We start from the raw sequence: 27,367 nt of genomic DNA, 5'->3' as shown, positions 1-27,367 counted from the left end.
CCATACAGCTTCTGGTGACTGGAGTATAGGAGGCTTTAGAGGTACACCTGATGTATTAAAATCTACATATATTTAATGATTATTTATATAAATGATTGTATTACATATAAAATTTAGAAACAAAATTTTGTTTTGATGAAATAATTTTGTTCAAGTTGTTCCTGTATAATTGGGATCACTTTGGAATGATTTGTCTTCCTAAGAGAGTCTTTCAGGTGGAAAATGTTAGGAATATGAGTAACTTTGTAAGTCTTCTGATAGACAGTGACTCCTTTTTTTCTGAAAAATAAATTTCAGTGGGTAAAACTCTACACCTATATCCAAACAAAGTATTTCTCAATTTTAGGAAGTCAGTATCTTAGGGAGCTTATTATCAGATGATTAAGCTTTTAGTTGTAAATGTGGATTTTGTCTTTCTTTTTATAATTTTTTTTGTATGAGGGGTTGGACATAATTGCCTTATTTCATTTCAGGGATCCTTCTAAAGTAACTATTCTGGTACCTGGTGCTGGACTAGGAAGACTGGCCTGGGAAATAGCTATGCTAGGTTATGCTTGTCAAGGAAATGAATGGAGTTTTTTTATGCTCTTTTCTTCCAACTTTGTACTCAACAGGTATTTAATTTATTTTTTGCTGGAAATAGTAATTTCTCAGAATCAGATTGACTTGCCTATTTTTGAACATTCTGAATTTGAAGATAATTTCACAGTGTTTGATTACAATGCATATCAAAAATGTTTAAAATCAATTCATATATAAATTACCACTTAAGCCAATTGTCTAGTTGAAACAGGATGAATAAGTGACTCTTTAGAAAGTAGTTGGGAATTCTATGAAATTGAAATGATTTCTATATAGAATCTTCAAGCCTAAGACTGATAAAGGAAGAGTATATTCTCTTTGTTCTTTTTTTTTTTTTTTAAGATTTATTTTATTTAATTGAAAGATAGAGTTTCAGAGAGAGGTGGAAACACAGAGAGGTCTTCCATCTGCTGGTTCACTCCCCAAATGGCTGCAATGACCAGGGTTTATCATTTCTTTATTCCTTGAGTGAGATAGAGTTTACTGTAGCAGTCACAGCTATTTTCCTTAATCAAGTTCTTAAAAATTGACCAAGTATGCTCACATAATTAAGTTAGAAAGATCTGTCAGAACTTCAGCAGCCTCCTTTGTAAGATAGGGAAAAAGAGTTACTTGTAAGCCAGAACTGGTGTTAGAGGAAAATATCTGCCTTGCGTGAATGTGTTGTCTCTGATGGCAATATGAGTTTTAGGGGAGTGATGAGAAAGGAAAAAGTTGAGGGTTGTAAAAATTAAGAGATAGCAAACTTAGTTGAAACCAGTATTACTTTTTTTTTTTTGACAGGCAGAGTGGACAGAGAGAGAGATAGAGAAAGGTCTTCCTTTGCCGTTGGTTTACCTTCCAATGGCTGCTGCTGCGGCCAGCACACCGCGCTGATCCGAAGGCAGGAGCCAGGTGCTTCTCCTGGTCTCCCATGGGGTGCAGGGCCCAAGCACTTGAGCCATCCTCCTCGGCACTCCCGGGCCATAGCAGAGAGCTGGCCTGGAAGAGGGGCAACCGGGATAGAATCCGGCACCCCGACCGGGACTAGAACCCGGTGTGCCGGCGCCGCAGGCAGAGGATTAGCCTGTTGAGCCACGGCGCCAGCCACCAGTATTACTTTTTAAAAATTAGTTGGACTATTTTTACTTGAGTTTTAAGTTCAGAAATGAATTTTTATAAATTTTTTATTTTTTTATTTGACAGGCAGAGTTAGACAGTGAGAGAGAGACAGAAAGGTCTTCCTTCCATTGGTTCACCCCCCAAAATGGCTGCTACAGCTGGCACGCTGCGCTGATCCAAAGCCAGGAGCCAGGTGCTTCCTCCTGGTCTCCCATGTGGGTGCAGGCCCCAAGCACTTGGGCCATCCTCCACTGCCTTCCCAGGCCACAGCAGAGATCTGGACTGGAAGAGGAGCAACCGGGACTAGAACCCGATGTGCCGGCGCTGCAGGCAGAGGATTAGCCTAGTGAGCCGCAGCGCCAGCCCCTTTTTAAATTTTTTAAATATTTATTTATTTGAAAGGCAGAGTTACAGAGAGGCAGAGAGAGAGAGAGAAGTCTTCCATCCGCTGGTTCACTCCCCAAATGGCCACAATGGCCAGAACTAAACCAATCTGAAGCAGGGGCTTCTTCCCGGTCTCCCATGCGGGTACAGGGGCCCAACCACTTGGGCCATCTTTTACTGCTTTCCCAGGCCATAGAAGAGAGCTGGATCAGAAGTGGAGCAGCTGGGACTCCAACTGGCACCCATATGGGATGCTGGCACCGCAAGTGGCAGCTTTACCCGCTGTACTACAGCACCAGCCCTTGAATTTACTTTTATTTTTGTTCTGTCTTTCAATCCATGATTGGTTGCTCATCTATATGTATATTTAAATTTTCAGATAATCGGATGGGTTGTGGTAGTGTCACTATAGGTACTATATAAAACCTTCAGTTATATTTTAGTGTTTAGATTTTCTTGGCAAAATGTTTAGTTAACACTGAATTTTTGCTCATATTTTGCAGATGCTCTGAAATTAATAAATACAAACTTTATCCCTGGATCCATCAGTTTAGCAATAACCGGAGATCAGCTGATCAGATTCGACCCATCTTTTTCCCTGATGTTGACCCCCACAGTCTTCCTCCTGGTTCTAACTTTTCTATGACTGCAGGAGATTTTCAGGAGATTTATTCGGAATGCAGTAAGTCCAAAGCAACAGATCTTGTCTCTATTCTAAATGCAATGAGCTGATTTTATCCTAAGCCACCATTTGTGATATAAGGTATACCTCAGTGATAAATGTAGTTTATTTTCAAGGTCACATAGCAGGAAGTGATGTGAACTATAAAGAAATAAAGGAACTTGAACTCTGTTGAATCTGTTAATACAAGACAACATGAAGCAGAGTTCAGATGCGTAATGAATGAAATAAAGATGAAAGTAGGCCAGTGTAAGAAGGGACAGGGTGAATGGCATTCAAGACAAACAGATGTAGAAAGGTAAGAATGAATGAGGTAACTGGGGACAGTAGCATAGATAGTCTTACCAGGGAAAAAAATTGCTGGAGGATATAACTAGAAAAGTACCTTGTGGAAGCCTGTAAATTTTGGACTTCAGCATGGCAAACTGCCAAAGATATTTGAGTGAAATATTAGAAAAGGGAGATAATAATGGGGAAGGGTGAGGGGTGGGATTGGCAGTGAAAAGGAAGAAGAAAAACAATGCTGTGGGGGTCACAAAGATCATTCACTTAGCAGATAATTTGTTGAACACCTACTAAGTACCAGGTATAGTCTAGCCATTCAAAAGTGAACAGTGAGCAAAAAATGTCTTTGTCCGTATGGGACTTACATTCTAATGGAGAGGAAGGGAGGGACAAAGGCAGAGAGGAAGAGGGAACAAGGCTATAAGTAAATCTAATGTTGTGAGGAAGAAAAATGAGGTAGGGTAGAAGGAGTGCAGAGTGACTGGGGGCCTCTTGTATAGAGTTGTCAGGGGAAGCTTTCCTTTTTTTTTTTTTGACAGGCAGAGTGGATAGTGAGAGAGAGAGAGACAGAGAGAAAGGTCTTCCTTTTTCTGTTGGTTCACCCTCCAATGGCCGCCGCGGCCGGCGCATCTCGCTGATCCGAAGGCAGTAGCCAGGTGTTTATCCTGGTCTCCCATGGAGTGCAGGGCCCAAGGACTTGGGCCATCCTCCACTGCACTCCCGGGCCATAGCAGAGAGCTGGCCTAGAAGCGGGGCAACTGGGACAGAATCCGGAGCCCCTACTAGGACTAGAATCCGGTGTGCTGGTGCTGCTAGGTGGAGGATTAGCCTGTTGAGCCATGGCGCTGGCCAGGGGAAGTTTTTCTAAGAGCAGAAACTAAAAGAGAACCTCAGCATGAAGAGGCAAACAGATCTTGGGGGTATAGAGAATGCTGCAGAAGAACGGAATGGTGAGGAAATAGGTACTCACTCCTTTCCCAGGTGATTTTCTTGCATTGTGAATATTTAGATATTTCATTCTCATTCATTTCTCTGTTGGCAGTAAGTGTCTGCAGTCTTTCTGAAAGTTTACAGAATTTAAATGCAAATTTAATCAGAATTTAGAGTCCAAGTGCCTGTTTAGTTTTGCTTGGTTCTAGGTGAAGGCTAGAAGTTGAATAGATGATGAAAACTCTTACAGATATCATTTGGAAATGATATCTAGTGATAATATGTTAAAAATGATTTTCAGATTGATTATGAGGTTATTAAAAAACCTTTTTTAAATTACAGTAAAGTATCTTACATAAATGATTATTTGGTTAATTTATCATAGTGTTGATCAGAGGAGTTTGGCTTCTATATGCTTATAGTTAAATAAAATATCAATACTAAGAGGTAACTGACGAGTTTAGAGGAAAAGCGAATAATGTAACATATGCAATAATTTGCTTTTCTTGATTAGATACCTGGGACTGTATTGCTACCTGTTTCTTCATAGATACAGCTCACAATGTAATTGATTATATTGATACAATATGGAAAATACTCAAACCAGGTGGAATTTGGATAAATCTAGGTAAGTTCTTCAGTATTTATTAAAATTTCACACATTAATCTGAGTACTTACTGGTGTTTTACATTTGCTAACTTCACAGTACCCATTGTTCATGGAAGTTTTAGTTATATGTGTATTTTTTTTAAAGATTCTTGTTTTATTCGTTTGAAAGGCAGAGTTACAAGGGGCAAGAGGAGAAATAGAGAAAGAAGATCTAACATCCACTGGTCACTCTCCAAGTAGCCACAATAGCCAGAGCTCGGCCAGGCCAAAGCCAAGAGCCTGGAGTTGCACCCAGGTCTCCCACATGCATCCTCCACTGCCCTCCCAGGCACATTAGCAGGGAGCTGGATTAGAAGTGAACAGCTTTAGGGCTGGTGCTGTGGCATGGCAAGTGAAGCCACTGCCAGCAGTGTTGGCATCCCATATGGGCGCCAGTTTGAGTCCTGGCTGCTCCGCTTCCCATCCAGCATTCTGCTATGGCCTGGGAAGGCAGTAGAAGGTGGCACAGGTCCTTGGGTCCCCACACCCACATGAGAAGACCTGAAGGAGGCTTCTGGCTTTGGATCGGCGCAACTGTGGCCACTGTGGTAAAAGGGAGTGAACCAGCAGATGGAAGACCCCTCTCTCTCTCTGCCTTTCCTTCTCTCTCTGTAACTCTGACTTTCAAATAAATAAATACCTCTTTTAAAAAAAAAAAGTGAACAGCCAGGACTTAAGCTGGCACCCATATTAGATGCCGGCATCGAAGAGGACCCTTTAACCCATTACATGGGCCCCATTGTATGTGTTTTAAAACCTCTGTGGTTTTCTGTAGAATGCATCCTAGTGGTGATGCCTTCAAAAGCAGTGGGAGCCAAAAGTTGTGTTTCACGTTTAGGTAAGTCTCAAACATTTCACTTTCAAAGTACATTAATTATTAGTCTGAATGGGTAATCATTCCTCTATTTTGCCTGTTTGAGGGAAAAGATTATATCTCTTCCTATGAAATCCTCTCCAGTACATCCATATCTTGGAAAAGAGTAGGGTTGGTAACTTTTTTGTGGTTACCTTGAGCTTTAGAAAGAATATATATCCATTTATGCAAAAAACGTTTTTACTACGTCCTGCTGCTCAGTGCTAGAAATTAAATGGTAAATATGATATCGCCCTCTTATTTAGTTTGAAGGAAATTGCCAGTTGTTTCCTCTTCAGCACAAAGAGAGTATAATGATAGTATCAAGTAAATATATATGTCTTTTTCAATGAGATATAATCTATGTTCAGAAAGACATCAAAGCTAGGGATGAGCATTTGGCACAGCAATTAAGATGCCACTTGGGAAGTCTACAGCCTATATTGGAGTCCCAAAGTTTGATCAAGTCCTGTTTCCCCTTGGTTCCAGATTGCTGTTAATGAGCACCCTGGAAGGCAGCAGGTGAAGGCTAAAGTACTTGAGTCCCTGCCACCCATGTGGAATTCCTGGATTGAGTTCTCAGCTCCTTTTGCCTGGCCCAGCCTTGGCTGTCACTGGCTTCTAAGTAGTGAATTAGCAGATGGGAGATCTCTTTGTTTATATATGTGTCTTTCAAATAATTTTTAAAAAGACATCAAAGTTAGAATATAAAGGTTTGCAAGATGAGGGTCTTCATACTATATAAAAACACCAACATATACATTGTTTTAAGTCCTTCCTCTTCAGGATGGGTATAGTTTTGTTGCTGGTTCTATCACCTAGTTTTTTTTTTTTTTTTTGACAGATAGGGTTAAACAGTGAGAGAGAGAAAGGTCTTCCTTCTGTTGGTTCACCCCCCAAATGGCCTCTACGGCCGGTGCGCTGCGCTGATCTGAAGCCAGGAGCCAGGTGCTTCCTCCTGGTCTCCCATGCGGGTGCAGGACCCAAGGACCTGGGCCATCCTCCACTGCACTCCTGGGCCACAGCAGAGAGCTGGACTGGAAGAGGAGCAACCGGGACTAGAACCCGGCACCCATATGGGATGCCGGCGCTGTAGGTGGAGGATTAACCAAGTGAGCCACAGGGCCGGCCCCCACCTAGTCTTTTTAATGATCTTATTTTAACAGAGATTTTGCCCTTAGGACTACACCTAGAAGTAGTAGTTAAGTGATTTCCAAACATTTCTTCAGAATTCTGTAGGATCAGATGAATGCAGCTATAAAATGCAATCATCAAAATAAGGAACAAATATAACAAACCTCAGACCTTCTTTAAAAGTAGTTTAACTTTTGGAAAACTTAAAGGTAATGATTAAAAAATATTACCTGCTGGGTATTTATTTGCTCAATGTGAATTAGGTACTGTGTTAGCCCCTTGCACTCTGTTTAATATCAAAGCTACTCTGTAAGAGTATTGAGATGGCATTATCTTATAGTGAAGAAACTGAAATTTGGGTTAAGTAACTAGCAGAAAAGATCTGTAGGTTATATGTGGCAGAGACAGGCGTGTAGCCCATAGCAAATTTCTTGGATACTCCAGGTCAGTTTATAACTTAGCATTACCATGACCTTGTATTTATGTGATTTGAAACTTTTGATACTAGTTACTGAGTTATGGTAAGGTTTTGTCTATTTCCAAAGCACTTGCCTTGATTTTCACAGAAATAACTTTTATTGAACATTTACTTTATTGGATTACTAATGTTTTATTAGGTTATGTAATAATAACAGTCTGAAAAAATAAAATTGGCTCCACGTAAGAATAGTGTTTGGTAACACTATTTAGATGTGCTGCGGTGTTGCTATGATCTGTCATGGGCAACATAAATAACATTGGTTAATTGGGAGTCAAATAGGAGAGCTTTCATTCTTAATAGAGTTAGAATAAAAGAGAAACATAGTCCTTATTTGGAAGGTTAATACTTTTTACAAGTAAAATCCTTTGCATGTATAAGTTAAAGAATACAGAATAATAATACAAAATAATAATAATAATTTCCTTAAATATTGGTGTGTTCCAGGTATCTTATTAGTGTTTTTCACTGTTACGCCACGCATTCATTATTTACTCCATATTTCTCCTATCCAGTCTTATGGCAGTTTATTTTATTTATTTGAAAGAGTGACAGAGAGGAGAGAGATAAAGATCTTCTGTTCAGTGGTTCACTCTCCAAATGGCTGCAATGAAACCAGATGCCTGAAACTCATCCTGGTCTCCTATGTGGGTGGCAAGGGGGAGAGGGACAAAGCAAGAAATCATGAGTTCTGTGTCCTCTTCTTATGAGGACACTAATCCTGTTGGATTAGAACTCCACTCTTATGCCCTCCTTTTACCTTAATTACTTTCTTAGAATTCCTACTTCCAAATATATTTTCACTGGGAACTGGACTTCTGCATATACATGTGGAATATACACCAATCAGCCCATAAAATCCCTCTTCCCTCACTGTCTGCATCCAGTTGATGTGCAAATTGTATCTCTTAAAGCTCTTTAGTAACTTTTTTTAAAGATTTATTTTATTTATTTATGTTGAAAGAGTTACAGAGAGAGGTAGAGAGAGAGGTCTTCCATCCGCTGGTTCATTCCCCAGATGGCTGCAATGGCCAGAGCTGCGCTGATCCGAAGCTAGGAGCCTCTTCCGGGTCTCCCATGTGGGTCAGGGGCCCAAGGACGTGGGCCATCCTCCACTGCTTTCCCAGGCCATAGCAGAGAGCTGGGTTGGAAGAGGAGCAGCCGGGACTAGAACCGGTGCCAATATAGGATGCTGGTGCTTCAGGCCAGGGCTTTAACCCGCTGCGCCACAGCACTGGCCCCTTTAGTATCTTTTTTCAAAAAAATATTTACTGATTTATTTGCAAGGCAGAGTTAGAGATCTTCCACCTGCTGGTTCATTCACCAGATGGCTGCAATGGCTGGAGCTGGGCCAATCTGAAGCCTGGAGCCAGGAGCTTCCTCCCGGTCTTCCACCTGGGTGCAGGGGCCCAAGCGCTTGAACCACCCTCCACTGCTTACCCAGGCACATGAGCAGGGAGCTGAATGGGAAGTGAAGCAGCTAAGACGAACTGGTGCCCATATGAGATACCAGTACTACAGGCAGTGGCTTTACCCAATACGCCACGGTGCAGGCCCCTCTTTTTAATACTCTTGAATCACTTTCTGTCCCAGGATTTTTCAGCTGTTGCACTATTGACATTTGGGACTGGCTCATAAATGGGGATAGCAGGGAGTCTGGTACATCGTAAGATGGTTAGCAGCCTCTCTGGCCTCTACCTACTAGAATCCAGTAATAATTTCAAGTTGTGACAAAACTGTCTGTGGGGCAGGGGTGTGGCACAATGGTTAAGTTGCCAGTTGGAATGTCCACTTGTTGAAGTCCTGCCTACACTGCTTCCAGCCCAGCTTCCTGCTAATGAAGGCAACAGATGATGGCTCAAGTACTTTGGTCCTGCCATCATGTGGAAGACCCAGATGGTTCAGGCTCCTGGCTTCAGTCTTAGCCAGCACTGGCTGTTGTGGGCATTTAGAGAGTGAATAAGCTGAAGATGTTTCTTCCAACTGTCTGTTCCCCTGCTCCTACCCCCAACCTCTGTCCTCTGCCTTTCAAATATAATGAAAATTTTAAAATTATAATCTTTAAGCAATATTTTTAGACATTGGAACCCCGTCCCTTGGAATGGGCAAAAATGCCTTCAGTTGAGAACTACTGATCTAACTTAATCATTGCTTACCTGGATTAGAATCATTACAGTAGTTTCCTTAACAGGGTGTCCCTGTCTTGGAATTGTCTACAACCTTCCATGCCCCTTTCAGTTCCCCATGTTATCACCAGAGTGCTCTTTCCACTATGTAAATCTATTCCTGTCAGACTCCCTGCATAAAATTCTAGCTTTCTTGACCATTTAAATTCTTCAGCATTGTGTACAATGCCCTTTGTTATCTTCTATCTGAAGTCTCAGCTTCATGTTTTTTAATCAACCTCTTCTGTGACTTCAAATGCAATCTTCTGACTTAGAAAGCTTATTGTCTTTCTTCTCTGTTTTCACTTTGTTGTTTCTGGTGTATTCTTTAACACTCAGCTTAGGTGACCCTTCAGGTTAGGTTAAATAGTCCATGTTCCACTTTTATGTTCTCAGAATCTGTTGAAGCGTTTCTCACTTTGTGGTATTACCACCCATGCTCATTTTTTTTTATTAAATTTTTAAAAATTTATTTATTTGGCATGTAGAGTTACAGAAGTGAGACAGACAGAGAGAAAGGTCTTCCTTCCTTTGGTTCACTCTCCAAATGGCCGTAAAGGCCGGAGCTGTGTGGAGCTGCGCCAATCCGAAGCCAGGAGCCAGGTGCCTCCTCCTGGTCTCCCACGCTGGTGCAGGGGCCCAAGCACTTGGACCATCCTCCACTGCTCTCCCAGGCCACAGCAGAGAGCTGGGCTGGAAGACGAGCAACCAGGACTAGAACCTGGCACCCATATGGGATGCCGGTGCCCACAGACAGGATTAAGTTGGTGTACCAGGGCGCCAGCCCCTCGTGTTCATATTTTAGGAAAAGTTTTAGTTAGGAGAAATGCATATTTATTATTATGCAAAGGGGTTAAAAAACGTTACAGGAGTGTGATGTGATTACTTACTTTCTCAAAATGATTCAGAAGCTTACATACTCTTTATTTAAAGAGGAGAGAGAGAATGAGGAATGTAGACTAATTTGAGAATTTGTAAATTATTATTAGGGGAATGAATGGTCCCAGAAACAGAAATTAGCTTATAAGAAGATGCTTCTAATTTGAGTAACCCCAAGGAACAGATCTTTTGTAATAGAGGACCATCCAGGTGTACCACCCATATGTTTTTGTTTTTGTTTCTCCTGTTTATCTCTAAGCTTGCTGAGGGCAGGGATCTAATGCTTCCTACTCATGTGGTACCGAGCCTGGCAGACAGCAGACTTCTGTGTGAATGAAACTACTCTTTGAAATTTTTTAAAAAAGGAATAAAATGTTTAGGGAGATTGGCTGCCAAGCAACATGATAAAGGAGCATCTGTATTGGTAAATTCATAACATTCCCCTGGTTTTGGCTGCACCCATGTGGACATGAAGGCTTAATTTTCTCTGTGAACTGTGAGTATGTCAGCCTTTCAGGGATGATGTTATTCTAACCATGCTTATACAGGCTAGATTATCAATATAAATGAGAAATGTAATGGCCAGCCATTCTGGAATACTCATAAATAGCACTGGAATTAAAACTAATGAAAATGTTTCAAAAATTAGATGAAATTAGAGTTGCAGGGCTTATTAACTTAAAAATGCTTTAATTAAGAGGAACTTGAGGTACTATTTATTACTCTCTAAATAGAAAATATTTGTGAGCTTTTCAAGGAAACTGTTATACATATGTATCTTGGGTACATGAATGCCTGGGAATCCTGTTTTTCTTGATTACCAGTACCCCTTAAATACATTTCATTTATAATGTCTTTTAAAGTGAGAGAGTACATGCACATTTCCAGTGAGATAATGAAGGATATGTAATTTGCAAAGTAAACGTAACTAACATCTAGAAGAATTAATGGATTAAAGTACAAAAGGAGATCTTTGTAAAACATACTGAACAATGGGCTCCATCAGATTTTACAACATTATAAAATTGGGGCCGGTGCTGTGGCACAATGGTTTAACACCCTGGCCTGAAGCACCGGCATCCCATATGGACGCTGGTTCCAGTCCCAGCTGCTCCTCTTCCAATCCAGCTTTCTGCTATAGCCTGGGATAGCAGTGGAAGATGGCCCAAGTCCTTGGGCCCCTGCACCCACGTGGGAGACCCAGAAGAAGCTCCTGGCTTCGGATCGGCGCAGCTCCAGCTGTTACAACCATCTGGGGAGTGAACCAGTGGATGGAAGACCTCTCTCTCTCTCTCTCTCTCTCTACCTCTTTAACTCTGACTTTCAAATAAATAAATAAATCTTTAAAAAAATTATAAAATTTTAGAATTTTTGAAAACATGAGAAATTTCCTATAAAAGGTGGAAGATGAACATGTTATAAAAGGTGAAAGATGAACATGTTATTTCCTCTCATTGAGACCTCAAGACAGTGATAGTAAAACTATAAAAAGATATAAAATATACTGGCAAATAATGGCAAGAATATCATCAAGCAACAAAAGAATATATTTAAAAAAAAAGAAAAGGTAGATAATTTTACAAACAGAAAACAGTGTAAGAGAACCACTTTACCTAGAATAATCTTAGTAAATAAGGTACTGTGTAAAAAAAACTTAGGTTGAAAATTAGTATATGATGTGTGATCCCTTTGTAGCCAAGTAAACAAAATACTTACTTGGTACACATTCTCACTCCATGCTCAGGTGGGAGTCTAAGTTCACCTTACTGGAAAAAGTATATAGGAAACTACAATTTAAGAAAGTATGACTTCATGGAGTATTAGGGTGAAATGAAGACAGAAAGCAAGATACTGGAAAATGGTTAGGCAGTGACCACCAGCCTCCCCCTAGCCCCCACCCTTTTCTACCTTGTCTCAAACTTTTTTGATGGATTTTGATTTCCAGCTCTTTGCTTTGCATACCTGCAAGCCATGCTTCTATCTTGGAGTGTGCAAGTCAGTATAGCTACATGAGCTCTATTTACTTAGTAATTATATAGTATATGCTTTTTTATCCCTTAAGTCTTTTCTGTACCTTTGTTTTCATATTTTAGATTTGTTCTTATAAACTGCATACAGTGAAATTTTGTTTCATTATCAAGTCTAACAGTCTGTCTTAACTAGAACTTTTAGAGCCTTATGGATATAAATGGTTTACATCAACTTGTCCCATGCTTATCAAGTGAGACCTGTTAAAGCTGGCTGTTTTCCTTTTGATATATCCCCATCACTATTTGATGCCTCCTTTCTGACACAACCATATATTGTACCTTGTCTTTCTAGCCCTGAAATAAACCAGGTATTCCAAAGATCCCTGGTTCCTTTTAGTTGGGAATGAAAATATAGAAATGAAAATCTTGGTTCTTCCACTGGAGTAATGTTGCTTCTAGGCCTTTTCAGCAGACAAGGGTAGGAAATATATAGGTATTTGTCTGTGTCTATAGATTTTTTTTTTTAAAAGATTTATTTATTTTACTTGAAAGTCAGTGTTACACAGAGAAAGAGAGGCAGAGAAAGAGATCTTCCATCCACTGGTTCACTCCCCAATTGGCCGCAGCGGTTGCAGCTGTGCTGATCCGAAGCCAGGAGCTTCCTCCAGGTCCCCCACATGGATGCAGGGGCCCAAGGACTTGAGCCATCTTCCACTTCTCTCAGGCCATAGCGGAGAGCTGGATAGGAAGTGAAGCAGCCGAGACTCAAACCGGTGCCCATATGGGATGCCAGCACTGCTTTACCCACTATGCCACATCACCAGCCCCATATAGACTTATATAAAAGATTTATTCATTTATTTATTTGAAAGGCAGAGTTACAGAGAGGCAGAGAGAGCAAAGTGGTCTTCCATCCACTGGTTCACTCCCTAGATGGTCGCAAAGTTCAGAGCTGCGCCAATCCAAAGCCAGGAGACAGGAGCTTCTTCCGGGTCTCCCACGTGGGTGCAGGGGCCCAAAAACTTGGGCCATCTTCTGCTGCTTTCCCAGGCCATAGCAGAGAGCTGGATTAGAAGTGGGGCAGCAGGTACTCAAACCGGCACCTATATGAGATGCTGGCACTGCAGGCAGCGGTTCTAATTGCTATGCCACAGTGCCGGCCCCATACATTCACTCTTAATGTGTGAAATCCAGTGGTTTTTATGTTCAGAGTTGTGCAGCTATCACCACAATCAATTTTAGAATGTTTTTATCACATAAAGAAGAAACTTCATGAGGTATCCATGTTTATACTGCTGACTTCTTTGAGTCATTGACTCTGTAAACTTTATTTATTTATTTTTATTTATTTATTTATGTATTTGACAGGCAGAGTGGACAGTGAGAGAGAGAGAGAAAAGTCTTCCTTTTGCCGTTGGTTCACCCCCCAATGGCTGCCGCGGTAGCACACTGCGGCCGGCGCACCGCGCTGATCCGATGGCAGGAGCCAGGTGCTTCTCCTGGTCTCCCATGGGGTGCAGGGCCCAAGCACTTGGGCCATCCTCCACTGCACTCCCTGGCCACAGCAGAGAGCTGGCCTGGAAGAGGGGCAACCGGGACATGATTGGTGCCCCGACCGGGACTAGAACCCGGTGTGCCGGCACCGCTAGGCAGAGGATTAGCCTGTTGAGCCACGGCGCCGGCCGACCCTGTAAACTTTTTATAAAAGTGGTATCACCTTCTTTGCTTCAAGTTTTGCCATAATTAGCATGTTTGTTCTTGTTTCTGTTTTGGCAGAATGCATGTCACATGTGCTAAGTCAGTACCATTTAATTTTGTTACCAAAAATCTTGAAATCCATACATAGTTTTTTCATACTATGAATTTACAAATTTTCTATGAGCTTTTTGAAGATCACTCATAGACTGGAATTTGGGGATTCAGCATTCTGATTCAGCTACTCCTTCAGTAACCGAAGAGTCCCAGGTGAAGGCCCGTGACTTGAACAATCATAGTGCAAGGCCAGCTGTACCAGAGGGCCTTGCTCCAAGTGTAAACTCAGCTCCCAGATTTCAGTTATTGGGCTAAAGTTTCAGAGGTCTGGATGAGTGTCCTCAGCAATTTAAAAGTTCTTTATTTCCTTTTTGTCTCATCTACTACCCAATTTATTATTCAGTTTGCAGTTCAGTCTAACGTGGCTATTAGTGCACGCTCATTCAAGCAGTTCATTCCCAGTATGTTTAAACCACAGGGCCTCTTTTGTACCACTTTGAAAATTTGGCAAATGAACTTTCCATAGAATTGAGCTATGAGGATATAAAGAACGTCGTTCTGCAATATGGATTCCAAGTAGAGGTAAGGATGGTATGAAGTATTGCCAGAGTTTTACCTTAAAAATTATATGAGTAATAAATATCATGGCAGCTTCTGACCTTTCTTAACCTTTTTCTTTTCTCAACCATTAAGTAAGGATATTACTTAGTCTAGAATTATAATGATTTGGGTTAATGTATATGTAAAAGGGAAACTATCATCCCTAGTGAAATAGCATTTCAGTAAATAATAATTGATCCTTGTAATATTGGCTTTTATAGAGTCTCACTGATAGATACCAAGTAAACTAGGATCTGGAGAAACATAGGTATGGGAGGACAAATGTAGAAGGAATATTGTCCTATGTCCTCTTCTGCTTAATTTTTTTAATCATGTGCATTAAAGGAAGTTTTTATGATACAATGGCTATGTGTTTCAGTTTTGAGGAATAAAGCAAAACTGTTGAGTTCAGGCTCAACAGTTAGACTTCTTTAGTTTGAATCCCAGTTCTACCACATATTATTGGTATGACAAAACAACTTATATAACCTGTCCTTTGTAAAGAGGGATTACTAATAGTAGCAGTGTTATGGGGATAGTTGTATGGAATATATACTTGAAATGGTGCCTACTATTTAAGTGCTCAGTGTGTTGGTGGTGTTATCATTGTCATCATGATCATTATTGTTTGCATTGCAGGTGGAAAAAGAATCTGTCTTGTCAACGTATACTGTGAATGATCTATCTATGATGAAATACTACTACGAATGTGTCTTGTTTGTGGTCCGTAAGCCGCAATAATGGTCTTAAGTTACATTACTCAGAAAAAAGTCTAATAAGAAAAGGCTGAAATAAACAACTCAAAATCAACTATCAGTGATGACAGGACAAAACCTCAAATCAGTGGTGCCTTCTTATTCCTAACAAAATTTAGAAATAGTGTCTATTTTCTTAATATGTCTATTGCTTTTTCAGAAATATACTATGCCATGCAGATTTGTACTACATAAGTAATATGGAGGAAATGTCTTCAAGTATACTTTCCTTGAAGTTCAGGTCTTTGAGTGGAAAAATTCTAATCTCCAGTGTCTTCTTGAAGCTATATCCATTGCAAGTCTGCCATCTTATTGACTAATCGTATTGAAGTCTACATAATAATATCTTTCTCTCTCTTTTGTTTTTTTTTGGTGTGTGTGTGTGTTTGTCTTTTTGCATTGGAGTTATTTTGGCAGAGTCAAGATATTTCTGTCACATTCAGCATCTGTTATTGGGACTTCTGTTCATTTGGACCTAAGCAATCTATACATAAAAGATGTGATTCTTTTATCATTCAAATTATTTTTGCTAGCTCAGTGGAACTTAGAGAAGCATAAAAAATTTCATTTTCATGAGATGCTAAATTTAATAACATCACAAGTCAGTAAACTGCATTCAGGTAACTGAGAAATTAAGTTTTTTAGCCACACTAAACTGAACGCTTGATGAACACATATTCATAATGGATCACTTTGAAATGTATGAGAGCTCAATATTATAAATGAGTCACAGAAGCTTTTTTAAAGGTAGTATTAGGAAGCTGAGAAAATAAAAATAAAATCTGCCCATTTGAAATATATAGTTTCAAACTAAATGAATACAGAGTTTGTCAGTGTGATGTTTACAATAATGTATTTAGATTATCTGGATTATGAAAACAAGCACTTTTCTGTTAAAACAATTATATACTAGTAAAAACTATCATAATGGTATTAATGTAAGGAAATTTTGAATATGAAATTCAGGGATAAATTACAATCCATGGTCTGTGTCTTCAATATTGTAAGCAGCAGACATTAAGGTAATTTCAGATTAACACCATTTTGTTCCCTGATTGATGGAGCTTAAACAGTGTATGCTGCTTTAAATTTCTACCTCTAGCAGATCTTTATTGGAGGGAGTTTTCCTTTTTATTATTATTTTTTAAATGTTCATTATTCCGTTTCCAGTAGCTTGAAAAGTAGAGATGACTAATGTTTTAACCTTTTCTTGGAGGAAAGGAATAACTTTTCTTGAATATTTTCACAGATTATTGTGATTGCTTTAAAGGACTTCTGTGGCAATTTGGATTAGATGGACTTAATAATGTGCTTGTAACATAATTGTCATGTTTTAATAAGAACACTTACTTGTAAATCTTTAGAGCTTTGTTGTCACTTAGGATAGGGAGTTACTATTGGAGGTGGCATCTTACTAGTGGGGGTGGGGACCTGTGTCTGCATACAGTGAGGGAAGTTTTATGATCCTCACTCCCACCATGCACAACAGGGTTCCATGTGACTTGTCGAATTAGGGAATTTTAAAAACTATTTCTCATTTATGTGTCCCTCAGTACGTGGCAGATGTTCGTTTGGTGTGAATTCTCATTACCTGTATGAATGAACTTGAAATTAAGGGAAAATCTTTTTCTCTTAAATCATAAAAGAAACAAAGTTTTAAAAAACATCCATTGAATGAAAAGTATTGCACGCTGTTTTTGAGTGATTTAGAAGTGCTTTTTATTCATTGGCTACTATTTCTTTTTTACAACTGTATCAAAACAGATGATCTTTGTTTTTCTCACATAGAAAAAACAAGTTGGCACTGGTGGGCTGGTTTTATTAATTAAAATTATTTTGCTATCAGGTGATTTCTTTAACAATGTTACTTACACTTCTAAATTATATAATATTTTAGTTAGTTCTGAAATCATTAATTTGCTTTTAATTTCTCACATGAATATTTTTTAAATGTTCTACATAAATTTGCATCTCTTTCTTACAGCTTTTTCAGTTTATATATTCTAAACTTGAAAAGGTAGAATCAGTCAATATTAGAAGTGTCACTGGAGGATTTATTTAATTTTTCATTTCTTATGTTTAATCCTAGCTACTAAAGTGTGTGAGCCTTAAAATTTTTTTTCCCTTAAATTAACTTTACACACAAAAGCTTCAATTTTCATAAAGTGGGAGGAGATAGGTTATTGTGCTTGCTTTTTTAAAACATTTTCTTTATTCTGAAATGATGCATATTTAGATATGTTAATCAAGTGGACAAGATGGTATATATATATATGTGTGTGTGTATATATATATATATACAACATAAAGAGAAGCTCTACAAATCACAGGATAAAAATTATGAAGTTTGGGAACTGTAAAGTGTACTGTATTTATATGTAACTAATTCAAAAAGTTGCCACAAAGGCTGAATTGGAAGCTTCATGTCTGCATGAAATTTCCTGTATTTTTAATGTGTACGATGGATTTAATTCTTCTTGAATATTAAAGTCTGCCAATTGCTATGAAACTATATTTGCTTGGTTGTTTCCATCTAAGTTAGTTATAACTTACAGATGTGGAAATTTTAATTGATGGAGCACATACACTTTGAATCCTTTGGCCTATTTTTTGTACACTCCTAGAAAGTGAGTAATAAGAATATTTTTCCTTTGAGTATGCCAGGCTTTATGCTAACTATTTTCACTTTGTTTCATTCAAGTTCACTGTAATGAGATTGGAGTACACAAATGGAAAAAAGATTAATCTTGATCTTTAGTTTGTAAAATAATAGAAAAAGAACTATAAAGGAAAACAGTAGAAAGGAGTCCCAGCACCAGCCATAGTAGGATAAGCATGGTTCATCACCTCAGACAAACCACTTGGAGCTTATGTCCTCAACTGTAAGATAAGATCAATACTACCTATTTCAAAGGGTTTTGAGGCTGACCATATTAACTTTATATTATATAAACAAATGACTTCATAAAATTTGTAGAAATGCATATAATAAAAAAATTATGCATAGATTCAAATCTTTGCACCAAAATAAACTTTTAATGCCATTTTCACAGTTTGAATTACCCTCACATGTGTGTGTTTAAAGGCACATGATAGACAATTAAATGTAATTTCAATCTGTGTTGACTGCTGTATAGTGATAGGAAAAGATGAAGATTGGTAATAGGACATTAGTTTTTGTGTTATGCTAGTCCTTTGAAAATGTTTTCAGTACAGACCTGAGGAAAAATATTTAAAAAAACAAAAAAAGGGCAAGGGTGTGTGTGTCTAGTCTAGAAGTTTGATGGGAACTGTGAGAAAATATAATAGCAGATAATCAGAAGGCACAAATAAAGTTTAATGGGAGATTATCTCCACTTTTACAAACATGTTAATGCATGCCTCTTACATATGAAGATACTTGAACAGGTTCATGGAAAAACAGAATTAAAAGTTTATTTTGGTACAGAAACATTTTGAAATCCATGAGTAATTTTTTAAAAGATTTTTATTTATTTATTTGAAAGTCAGAGTTACACAGAGAGGAGGCAGAGAGAGAGGTCTTCCATCTGCTGGTTCACTCCCCAACTGGCTGCAACAGCTGGAGCTGCGCTGATCCAAAGCCAGGAGCTTCTTCCGGGTCTCTCACGTGGGTGACGGGGCCCAAGCACTTGGGCCATCTTCTACTGCTTTCCCACGCTATAGCAGAGAGCTGGATCAGAAGTGGAGCAGCCGGGTCTCGAACCGGCGCACATATGGGATGCCAGCGCTTCAGGCCAGGGTGTTAACCCGCTGTGTCACAGCGCCGGATTCCCATGAGTAATTTTTTGATCATGTGCAATTTCTATAAATTTTTTGAAGACTCCTCTTGTGCATGGATTTCAAAATCCTTATATTTTCATTTTCAGTTAAGTTGCCTTTCAAAAAGACTGAACGAATTTACATGTCAACAACAGTGTTTAATTTTGCATCCATTCTTTGGCCAATATTGTATGTATTGCTGCACTTTATTTTTGTCAATGTAAGGAAATCTTTATTTCTAATATTTTAAAAATATTTTGGCAAGTTGAACAATTTCTGTAAGTTTAATGGCCAAGAGGGGTATCTTTAATCTGTTGGTCAAGAGTCCTAAGTTAATAAACACAGTAAGGTTCATCAAGGAGAGTCCTAGCCAGGGTCATAAGCACTGTTGAGCTCTCTCCTCTGAGGAGCAACTGCATCTGCTTCTGATTCTGTGCTGCTGGCATTGAAGCCAAGCAGCAGCAGCAGCAACAGCTCATTCAATTCCTTCGGTTTCATCTGCCAAACAATCAAGGAGGTAGGCCTCTGAGTCAAGGCTCCATTAAATCAGTGGCTCTGCTTCAGGCAGTAGAGTTGTCCATAAAGTTTACCCCTAAAGGCATAGCCGCCATTCTTTTATGTGACAACAAAATGCTGATAAGTCCCTTCACTGAAAATACTATTTCTGCTTGCCTGGGAGGTGTGTTGGGCTCTCTTCAGCTTGTTAGCCATTAGGTCCACAGTGACCCATTCCAAATGCCAGATGTTAAGCAAGAAAAGCCTCTGTGAATCACACATTTAGTTTCAGCTTAGTTGCAGGTTAGTGGATGACTTATTTTGTAAAACCATACAAGAGTGTACTTGGCTGGTCAGCCATTTGGTGCTACCGTAGTAATGGACCTTGGCCTCTTTTGAGTACTCAGGTAGGCATGCGGTCTTTAGAGCTATGGTTTCTTTCTTTCCCTAGGATTCTGTGTTTTACCTACTGGAACATCCAGAAGGAGGGAGTCTATGCAGTAGTCCTCAAAAGTGATACAAGAGAACTGCAAGTCTAGAATACTTTGGTTCCATTATACACATTGAATTGGTCCAAAGAACCCTGGTGACAGGTTTTTTTTTGTTTTGTTTTTTAAGTATTCTGTTCCTAGTGAAAATCACCACAAACATAAGTGATTACATAGGCTTACCAGCAGGCCCACAAAGAGCTTCCTTCCTCACATCTCACTTGGTGTATAGCCAATGTATTGAAATCTCTAAAGGGACTTGTGTTCAGGACTTTCTTTACCACCAGTCATAGCTCTTACACATTACTGGCATACTTAGCCCCTGTGCCTCCTTTATTGTTGGCCTCTATTAGGGCCTTAGGTAGAGACCTTCTTCAGGTATCTCTGCTAAGACCTGCTCAGGGACAGAGAAAATATATTTTTTTCCCTCCCTCTCCTCATCCCTGGTCCACAAAGCCACAGGAACCTTTTAAGAGCTCCCTCAGCAGTGGGATGACCATCTGTTCTGATCCACTTGAGCCCTGGCTAATGTATTGTTCCATGGTGTAATGATCAAGTTGAGTTGGTGCTTTCTCTGCTTACACTACTTCAGTAAGTGATTCAAGTCTTGACTTTTTATTTTGGCTTCTTGTTTTAATTCACTGTTCCAACTCAGCATTTATGAACTGACGATTTGTTTCCTTTCCCTACTCCAAGCTCTATCCAAAGCTTATCATTTGAAGTATGGTGCCCTTTTTCCTACAGGCAGTTAATACTTGTTTAAAGGTGATATGGCACAGCTGCTAAGAGGCCAAATCAAGTTCTCCCCTAGCTGGAATGCCAGGTAGCACTGCGTGGGACAATGAGAAAAGGTGATACAGGAAGAAATCGGTTTTGTACTGCTGCTACTTCTCCCCATCTACCTCCAGCATCTAGGATGCCTTGCTTTCGATCTATGCACACGTACTGAACTCTGCTCAACAGTATTGCACTTTGGCCACCCTGGCACCCAAAACCTCATTCTTGTTGCTAGCCAAGTTGTGCTATGGCAGAAGCCAGGTGTTTGGCTTTGCACTATCAGGCAAGGCTTTTCTTTCACTCAGAGTGGCCACCCACTGACAATTTAGCCAAATGAACTTCTGTTTTCAGGCCACCCAAAGTCCTCAATACTGGTAACTTTAATTTCAGCTTGGGAGACTTAGCAGCTATAGCCATCCTGCCTTTCTGCTGGGGCTATGGAACTTGCTGCTCTATTGCTGTTAGAACATCTCATCGTCTTCCTGGAAGAGAGTAAGCAGTAATCAAGGTGTGGTCATGTATCACCTAACAACATCTCAGGATAGACCACACATGATAGTGATCCCATAATACCTGACGATACCATGGACACCTTTGTGTAAGTACACTCTGATGTTAACACAATGACAGAATTGGCCTACAACACATTTCTCTGAGTGACTTCAATCTTACTTTAGGCACTCTGAGTCACTAACAGAAAGTTGAGACTCAGAACTGTCCTGCCTCTTGTACCAGCTGGACAAAATATTTACTACTGGATTCTAGGGAGTTAGATTTCTGATGTGCCCTGCAAGGCTTTGTCCTTCCTAATCCAGAAAGCCATAGTCAACAATATCCTATCCTTGTCAACAAAATTGTTGAGTCTGGGATTTTTACTTTACCCTATTTATAAGCTAATAAGTTAGCTTATAATTATGATTTCATAGATGTTGGCAGAAGACATGGCATAGTGCACAAGTGATACATCATTTCTGGATATCCTCACCCAGTGACCCTTAAGATAACCATAAAATAGTCATGATACAATGACTGAAACTTTGAAATTGATATTGGTAAAATACTGTTACTTATAGACTGTCCTTGTTTGGAGTTTACCCAGTATTTGCAAGCATTCATATTTCCTTTTCCATTCTTTTACTTTTAACTCATCTTTACAAAGTGAATTTTCTGTACTATTTAAAGGCACAGGATAGCTCTGTGTTAGCTTTCTATAACATTGTATTTTAATTTTATCCAGTAAGTAAGAGAGAGTAACAGTTTTTTAAGACATTTATTTGAAAGGCAGAGTGTGAGAAAGAGAGATGGAGAGACAATCTTTCATCTGCTGTTTCACTCCCCAAATGGCTGCAGCAACTGGATCTGGGCCAAGCCAAAGCAAAGAGTCTGAAATTCATCCAGGTTGCTTACATGCGTGCTGGCAGGGGTCCAAATACTAAGGTCATCATACACTGCTTTCTCAGGTGCATTGGCAGGGAGCTGGGTAAGAAGCACAGCAGCCAGGTCCCAAAACAGCATTCTGAAATGAAATACTGGGACCACAAGTGGCAGCTTAACATGCTGCACCACAATATTGGCCCTGCAGTACAACTTTTATACAACTTAGGAGATTTTTAAAAAAATTCTCCCTAAGAGAAAGTGATTCATCAGACCCTAGTGTTAAAATATCTTCTCACAATAAACAGATTTAATTGCATTAAAATGGCATTTTTCAAATGTTTAAATTACACCAACATTCCTAAATCAAGGCAGCCAATCCATTGGTAACACTGGGGCGTGAATATTTGGTAAATGTTAATGGTTTTCATTTTCATTAATGAAAAACCTTTCCAAGTGCTACCAAACAGTAATGATTTCACCATTTCTCAGCTAATCATAGACCTGCCAACTGTGAAATCAGAAAAGATAAAGTGTTTTATAGTAATTCATGAAGAAACAGTAACAAACAAGATACAGAGTTGCAGAGAATCAAATGAGCTATAATCACTTAATTGAATATAGGTACCCTTAAAGTTGGAGACTACAATTGGTATTTAAAATAAAATCTGGAGAGTGAGCAATTAGCTTTGGGGTTTAGACACCTGCATCAGAGCACCCGGGTTTGATTCCTGGCTCTTGTTCGTTATTCCAGCTCCCTGCCAATGCAGACTCTAGTAGGAAGCAGTGATGGCCCAGAAAATTGGGACCCTCCCATCCGTAGAGAAGACATGGATTGTGTTCCTGGCTCCTGACTGAAGCCCCAGCTGTTGTGAGCATCTGGGGAGTCAACCAGTGGGTGAAGTTCTGTAATCTCTGCTTCTGAAATAAACGACTTGAAGACTTGATGAAATATAAATGTTCCTTAGATATTGGAAATAAAACTTTCAGTTGATGGAGAGCAACAGACTTACTAACCCCTCATACACAGATAAGGAAATAAGTGACAGTCTCGCCTTTATGTATCTTAATTGCTTTATGTGTAATATTCATAAATTAAAATGTTAAGCCGGCGCTGTGGCTCACTAGACTAATCCTCCGCCTGCAGCACTGGCACCCCAGGTTCTAGTCCCGGTTGGGGCGCCAGTTCTGTCCCGGTTGCTCCTCTTCCAGTCCAGCTCTCTGCTGTGGCCCGGGAGTGCAGTGGAGGATGGCCCAGGTCCTTGGGCCCTGCAGCCGCATGAGAGATCAGGAGAAGCACCTGGCTCCTGGCTTCGGATCTGTGCAGCGCGCCGGCCATAGCGGCCACTTAGGGGATGAAACAACGGAAAAAGGAAGACTTTTCTGTCTCTCTCTGTCTAACTCTGCCTGTCAAAAAAAAAAAATTTAAGTATTTTTCCATTTATAAAAATCTGAAGAATTTAAAAATAAGGCATTCAATGTTTGAAAGAAAGTACAGATTTATGAAATCTATATTATGTCAGAAAAAACACCAACATTATACACTTGAGGAAAATCATAAACAGGATATATTACAAATTTAGGAAGCAAATTTGGCTTACCCCATGAAATGAAAGTACATTTTATTTTATTTTATTTTATTTTATTTATTTGAGAGGTATAGTTACAGACAGTGAGAGGAAAAGACAGAGAAAGGTCTTCCTTCCATGGTTCACTGCCCAAATGGCCACAATGATTGGAGCTGCGCCGATCTGAAGCCAGGAGTCAAGTGCTTCTTCCCAGTCTCCCATGTGGATGCAGGGGCCCAAACACTTGGGCCATCTAATACTGCTTTCCCAGGCCACAGCAGAGAGGCGGGTTGGAAGAGAAACAGCCGGGACTAGAACTGGTGCCCATATGGGATGCCAGCACCTCAGGCAGAGGATTAATCTGCTGCACCATGGCACTTGCCCCAGAATGAAAGTACATTAATCAAGATGCCATTATAAAAGTTTTATCAGTGGGGCCAGTGCTGTGGTGTGGTGGGTAAAGCCACTGCCTGCAGTGCCAGCATCCCACCTGGGCGCTGGTTCCAGTCCTGGCTGCTCCATTTCTGATCCAGCTCTCTGCTATGGCCTGGGAAAGTAGTAGAAGATGGCCCAAGTACTTGGGCCCCTGCACCTCATGGGAGACTCGGAAAAAGCTCCTGGCTTCAAGTCAGCACAACTCCAGCTGTTTTAGTCAACTGGGGAGTGACCCAGCGGATGGAAGACCTCTATCTCTGCCTCTCCTTCTCTCTCTGTGTAACTGACTTTCAAGTAAATTTAAAAAAAATTTTCTTGGCTGGCGCCACGGCTCACTAGGCTAATCACTAATCACTAGGCCTGTGGTGCCAGCACTCCAGCTTCTAGTCCCGGTTGGGACACCAGTTCTGTCCCTGTTGCTCCTCTTCCAGTCCAGCTCTCTGCTGTGGCCCGGGAGGGCAGTGGAGGATGGCCCAAGTGCTTGGGCCTTGCACCCACATGGGAGACCAGGAGTAAGCACCTGGCTCCTGGCTTCGGATCAGCGCAGCGCCAGCCTTAGCGGCCATTTAGGGGGTGAACCAACGGAAGGAAGACCTTTCTCTCTGTCTCTCTCTCACTGTCTAACTCTGCCTGTCAAAATAAAAATAAATAAATAAAGATTTCTTTAAAAAAAAGTATTAGTGAGTACAAATATCTGCCTAGAACCTGCCACTATTCCAAACTGAAACACCAATACATAATTGCCAAGAATATAAAATTTTGGCTGATTTTTTTTGCATCTTACAAGGCAGTCATTTCTCATGCTTTGCTTTATGTGAAAGAATTCCTATGTCCCATCTTGCCTTGCTGTAATTCCTTTTTAGAATTCATCTTACTGAATTATCTTGCAATGTCAGTTCTGATGACTTAAGAAAAAGTATGATTTTGTAGATTATAAAAAAGCATGGAAGAATGGAAAAAATACAAAGTTATTTGTTTCTAAGTCAGGTACCACTTCACAAACATTCATCACTGGGCTACATGGAGTACATCTAGTGAGAATGGAAACACCCTAAGAACAGGACATATGAACACAGTAAGAATTGATTTACTTGTCACAGTTTGCTGAAGGGACGATAACTCCCTGGCCTTCAAAACTGTGCCATCTGGTTCAGAAGCTGCTAATGGTGCCAGATCCCATGTCCTTTGATATGGCATTTGGTCTGAGATGTAACCTTATTATCAAGCTTGAAGGTTAGTCTGCCACAGTATCATGAAGGCATACAAAAGACTCCTATGTCAAAGACAGGACAGCTTATTGGATACAGTAATGGTAACAGCCAGAGAATTGATTGCCCCTTAGACCCAAATCTCACAAGCTGCTGCAAAAAGTTTGCCAGAGAAGGTCTGTAGATGTATTGGGCTGCATCACAGGAGAAGCCCCAAGTTTGGAGAACCTTACTTAATCTTTCATAATGAGCTTTGTAAACCCCAATTGTTTTTTAGACATTTATTTATTTGAAAGAGTTACAGAGACAGGAGAGACAGATCTTCCTCTCACTGGTTCACTCCCTGGATGGTCACAACAGCCAGGGTGGGGCCAGGCCAAAGTCAGGAGCCTGGAGCTTTATTTGGGTCTCTCACATGGGTGCAGGGTCCCAAACACTCGGGCTATGTTCCACTGCTTTGAGGGAAAACATTCTTGAGAAACACTCTTTGGAGACATTTCAGATAGAAACTGTCTTGCTGTCATGGAGGGCAGTTGGGGTTAGCAAATCTCCAGCTGAAGAGCAGGGCTGGTAGATGAAGGACCAGAAACCAATATCCTATTTTGCATCTTGCTGTTTAAAATTTTAGTTGAGATTATTTTAGGTAAGAGAGTAAATCTGATCCCTCTTTGAGAGAAAGTGAGACAGACTGAAAGTTCCCATATGCTGGTTCACTCTGCAAATTCCCCCAGTGGGTGAGACTGGGCCAGGCTAAAGCCAAGAGCCAGGAACTCAAAACAGGGCTTTCAAATGGGTGCCAGGGACCCAGCTACACGAGCATTCATCTGCTGCCTCCCAAGGTGTACGTTAGCAGGAAGCTGGACTCAGGAGCAGAGCCAGCAATCAAATCCAGGTACTCTGACATGGAATATGGCCATCTTAACTGCTATACCAACACTTGCCCCTGAATGTCGCTTTAAAGATGTATTTTTATTTATTTGAAAGTCAGAGTTACACAGAGAAGAGAGAAAGAGGTCTTCCAACCGAGAGTTCAGTCTCCAATTGGCCACAAAGGCTGGAACTGCGCTGATCAGAAGCCAGGAGTCTCTTCCAGGCCTCCCACATGGGTGCAGGGGCCCAAGGACTTGGGCCATCTTCCACTGCTTTCCCAGGCCATAGCAGAGAGCTGGATAGGAAGTGGAGCAGCTGAGTCTTGAACCAGCGCCCATATGGGATGCGGTGCTTCAGGCCAGGGCATTAACCCGCTGCGTCACAGCACTGGCCCCTAACTGTTGTGTTTCTATGCATATAAATTCACTTAATTTAAAAAAACACAGCAGGCCGGCGCCGTGGCTTAACAGGCTAATCCTCCGCCTTGCAGCGCCGGCACACCGGGTTCTAGTCCTGGTTGGGGCGCTGGATTCTGTCCCGGTTGCCCCTCTTCCAGGCCAGCTCTCTGCTATGGCCCGGGAAGGCAGTGGAGGATGGCCCAAGTCCTTGGGCCCTGCACCCACAAGGGAGACCAGGAGAAGCACCTGGCTGCTGGCTTCGGATCAGCACGATGCGCTGGTCGCAGTGGCCATTGGAGGGTGAACCAACAGCAAAAAGGAAGACCTTTCTCTCTATCTCTCTCCCTCACTATCCACTCTGCCTGTCAAAAAATAAAATACAGCATTCCATTATATATTAATTATGTTAATATATTAATATGTAAAATAGTCCTGCATATACTGTGTATAAATTTCCTAGAACTATAATTGCTGAAAATGTACATACATTGTAAATTTTTCTCAGATACTGCCACAGGGCTCTCTGAAAATGTATACCAGTTTACACTTCAAAAAATGAAAGAGGTGGGTGTTGTGGTGCCATCTAGGTGGAACATCTGGATGGAGTTCCTGACTCTTGGTTTCAGCCTGGCCCAGCTCCAGCTGTTGTAGGCATTTGAGGAATGAAGCAGCAGATGGAAGATAACTGTCTGTCCCTCTTCTTCTCTCTGTTGTTCTGCCTTTAAATTAATAAATAGCGAGTATCTGTTTCTCCATGTTAGTATGACATCTTACT

At 40.5% G+C, this 27,367-nt stretch overlaps 1 protein-coding gene across 1 annotated transcript in view; it reads left to right on the top strand.

The window, feature by feature from the left end:
* CARNMT1 (carnosine N-methyltransferase 1) overlaps nt 1–17,820 on the top strand; it is a 54,937-nt gene extending 37,117 nt beyond the window's left edge. Inside the window, exons 4-8 of the mRNA XM_062208427.1 lie at nt 474–614; nt 2,571–2,749; nt 4,479–4,592; nt 14,323–14,426; nt 15,084–17,820. Of these exons, the coding sequence (XP_062064411.1) occupies nt 474–614; nt 2,571–2,749; nt 4,479–4,592; nt 14,323–14,426; nt 15,084–15,185 (640 nt within the window). The 3' untranslated portion in view covers nt 15,186–17,820. The remainder of the gene's footprint in view (nt 1–473; nt 615–2,570; nt 2,750–4,478; nt 4,593–14,322; nt 14,427–15,083) is intronic.
* The last annotated feature ends 9,547 nt before the right edge of the window (nt 17,821–27,367 follow it).

Source organism: Lepus europaeus, chromosome 12 (genome assembly GCF_033115175.1).
Source record: "Lepus europaeus isolate LE1 chromosome 12, mLepTim1.pri, whole genome shotgun sequence".
Classification (NCBI taxonomy): domain Eukaryota; kingdom Metazoa; phylum Chordata; class Mammalia; order Lagomorpha; family Leporidae; genus Lepus; species Lepus europaeus.
The sequence above is the reverse complement of the archived record's forward strand: the minus strand, read 5'-3'. Positions and strand labels throughout refer to the sequence as shown.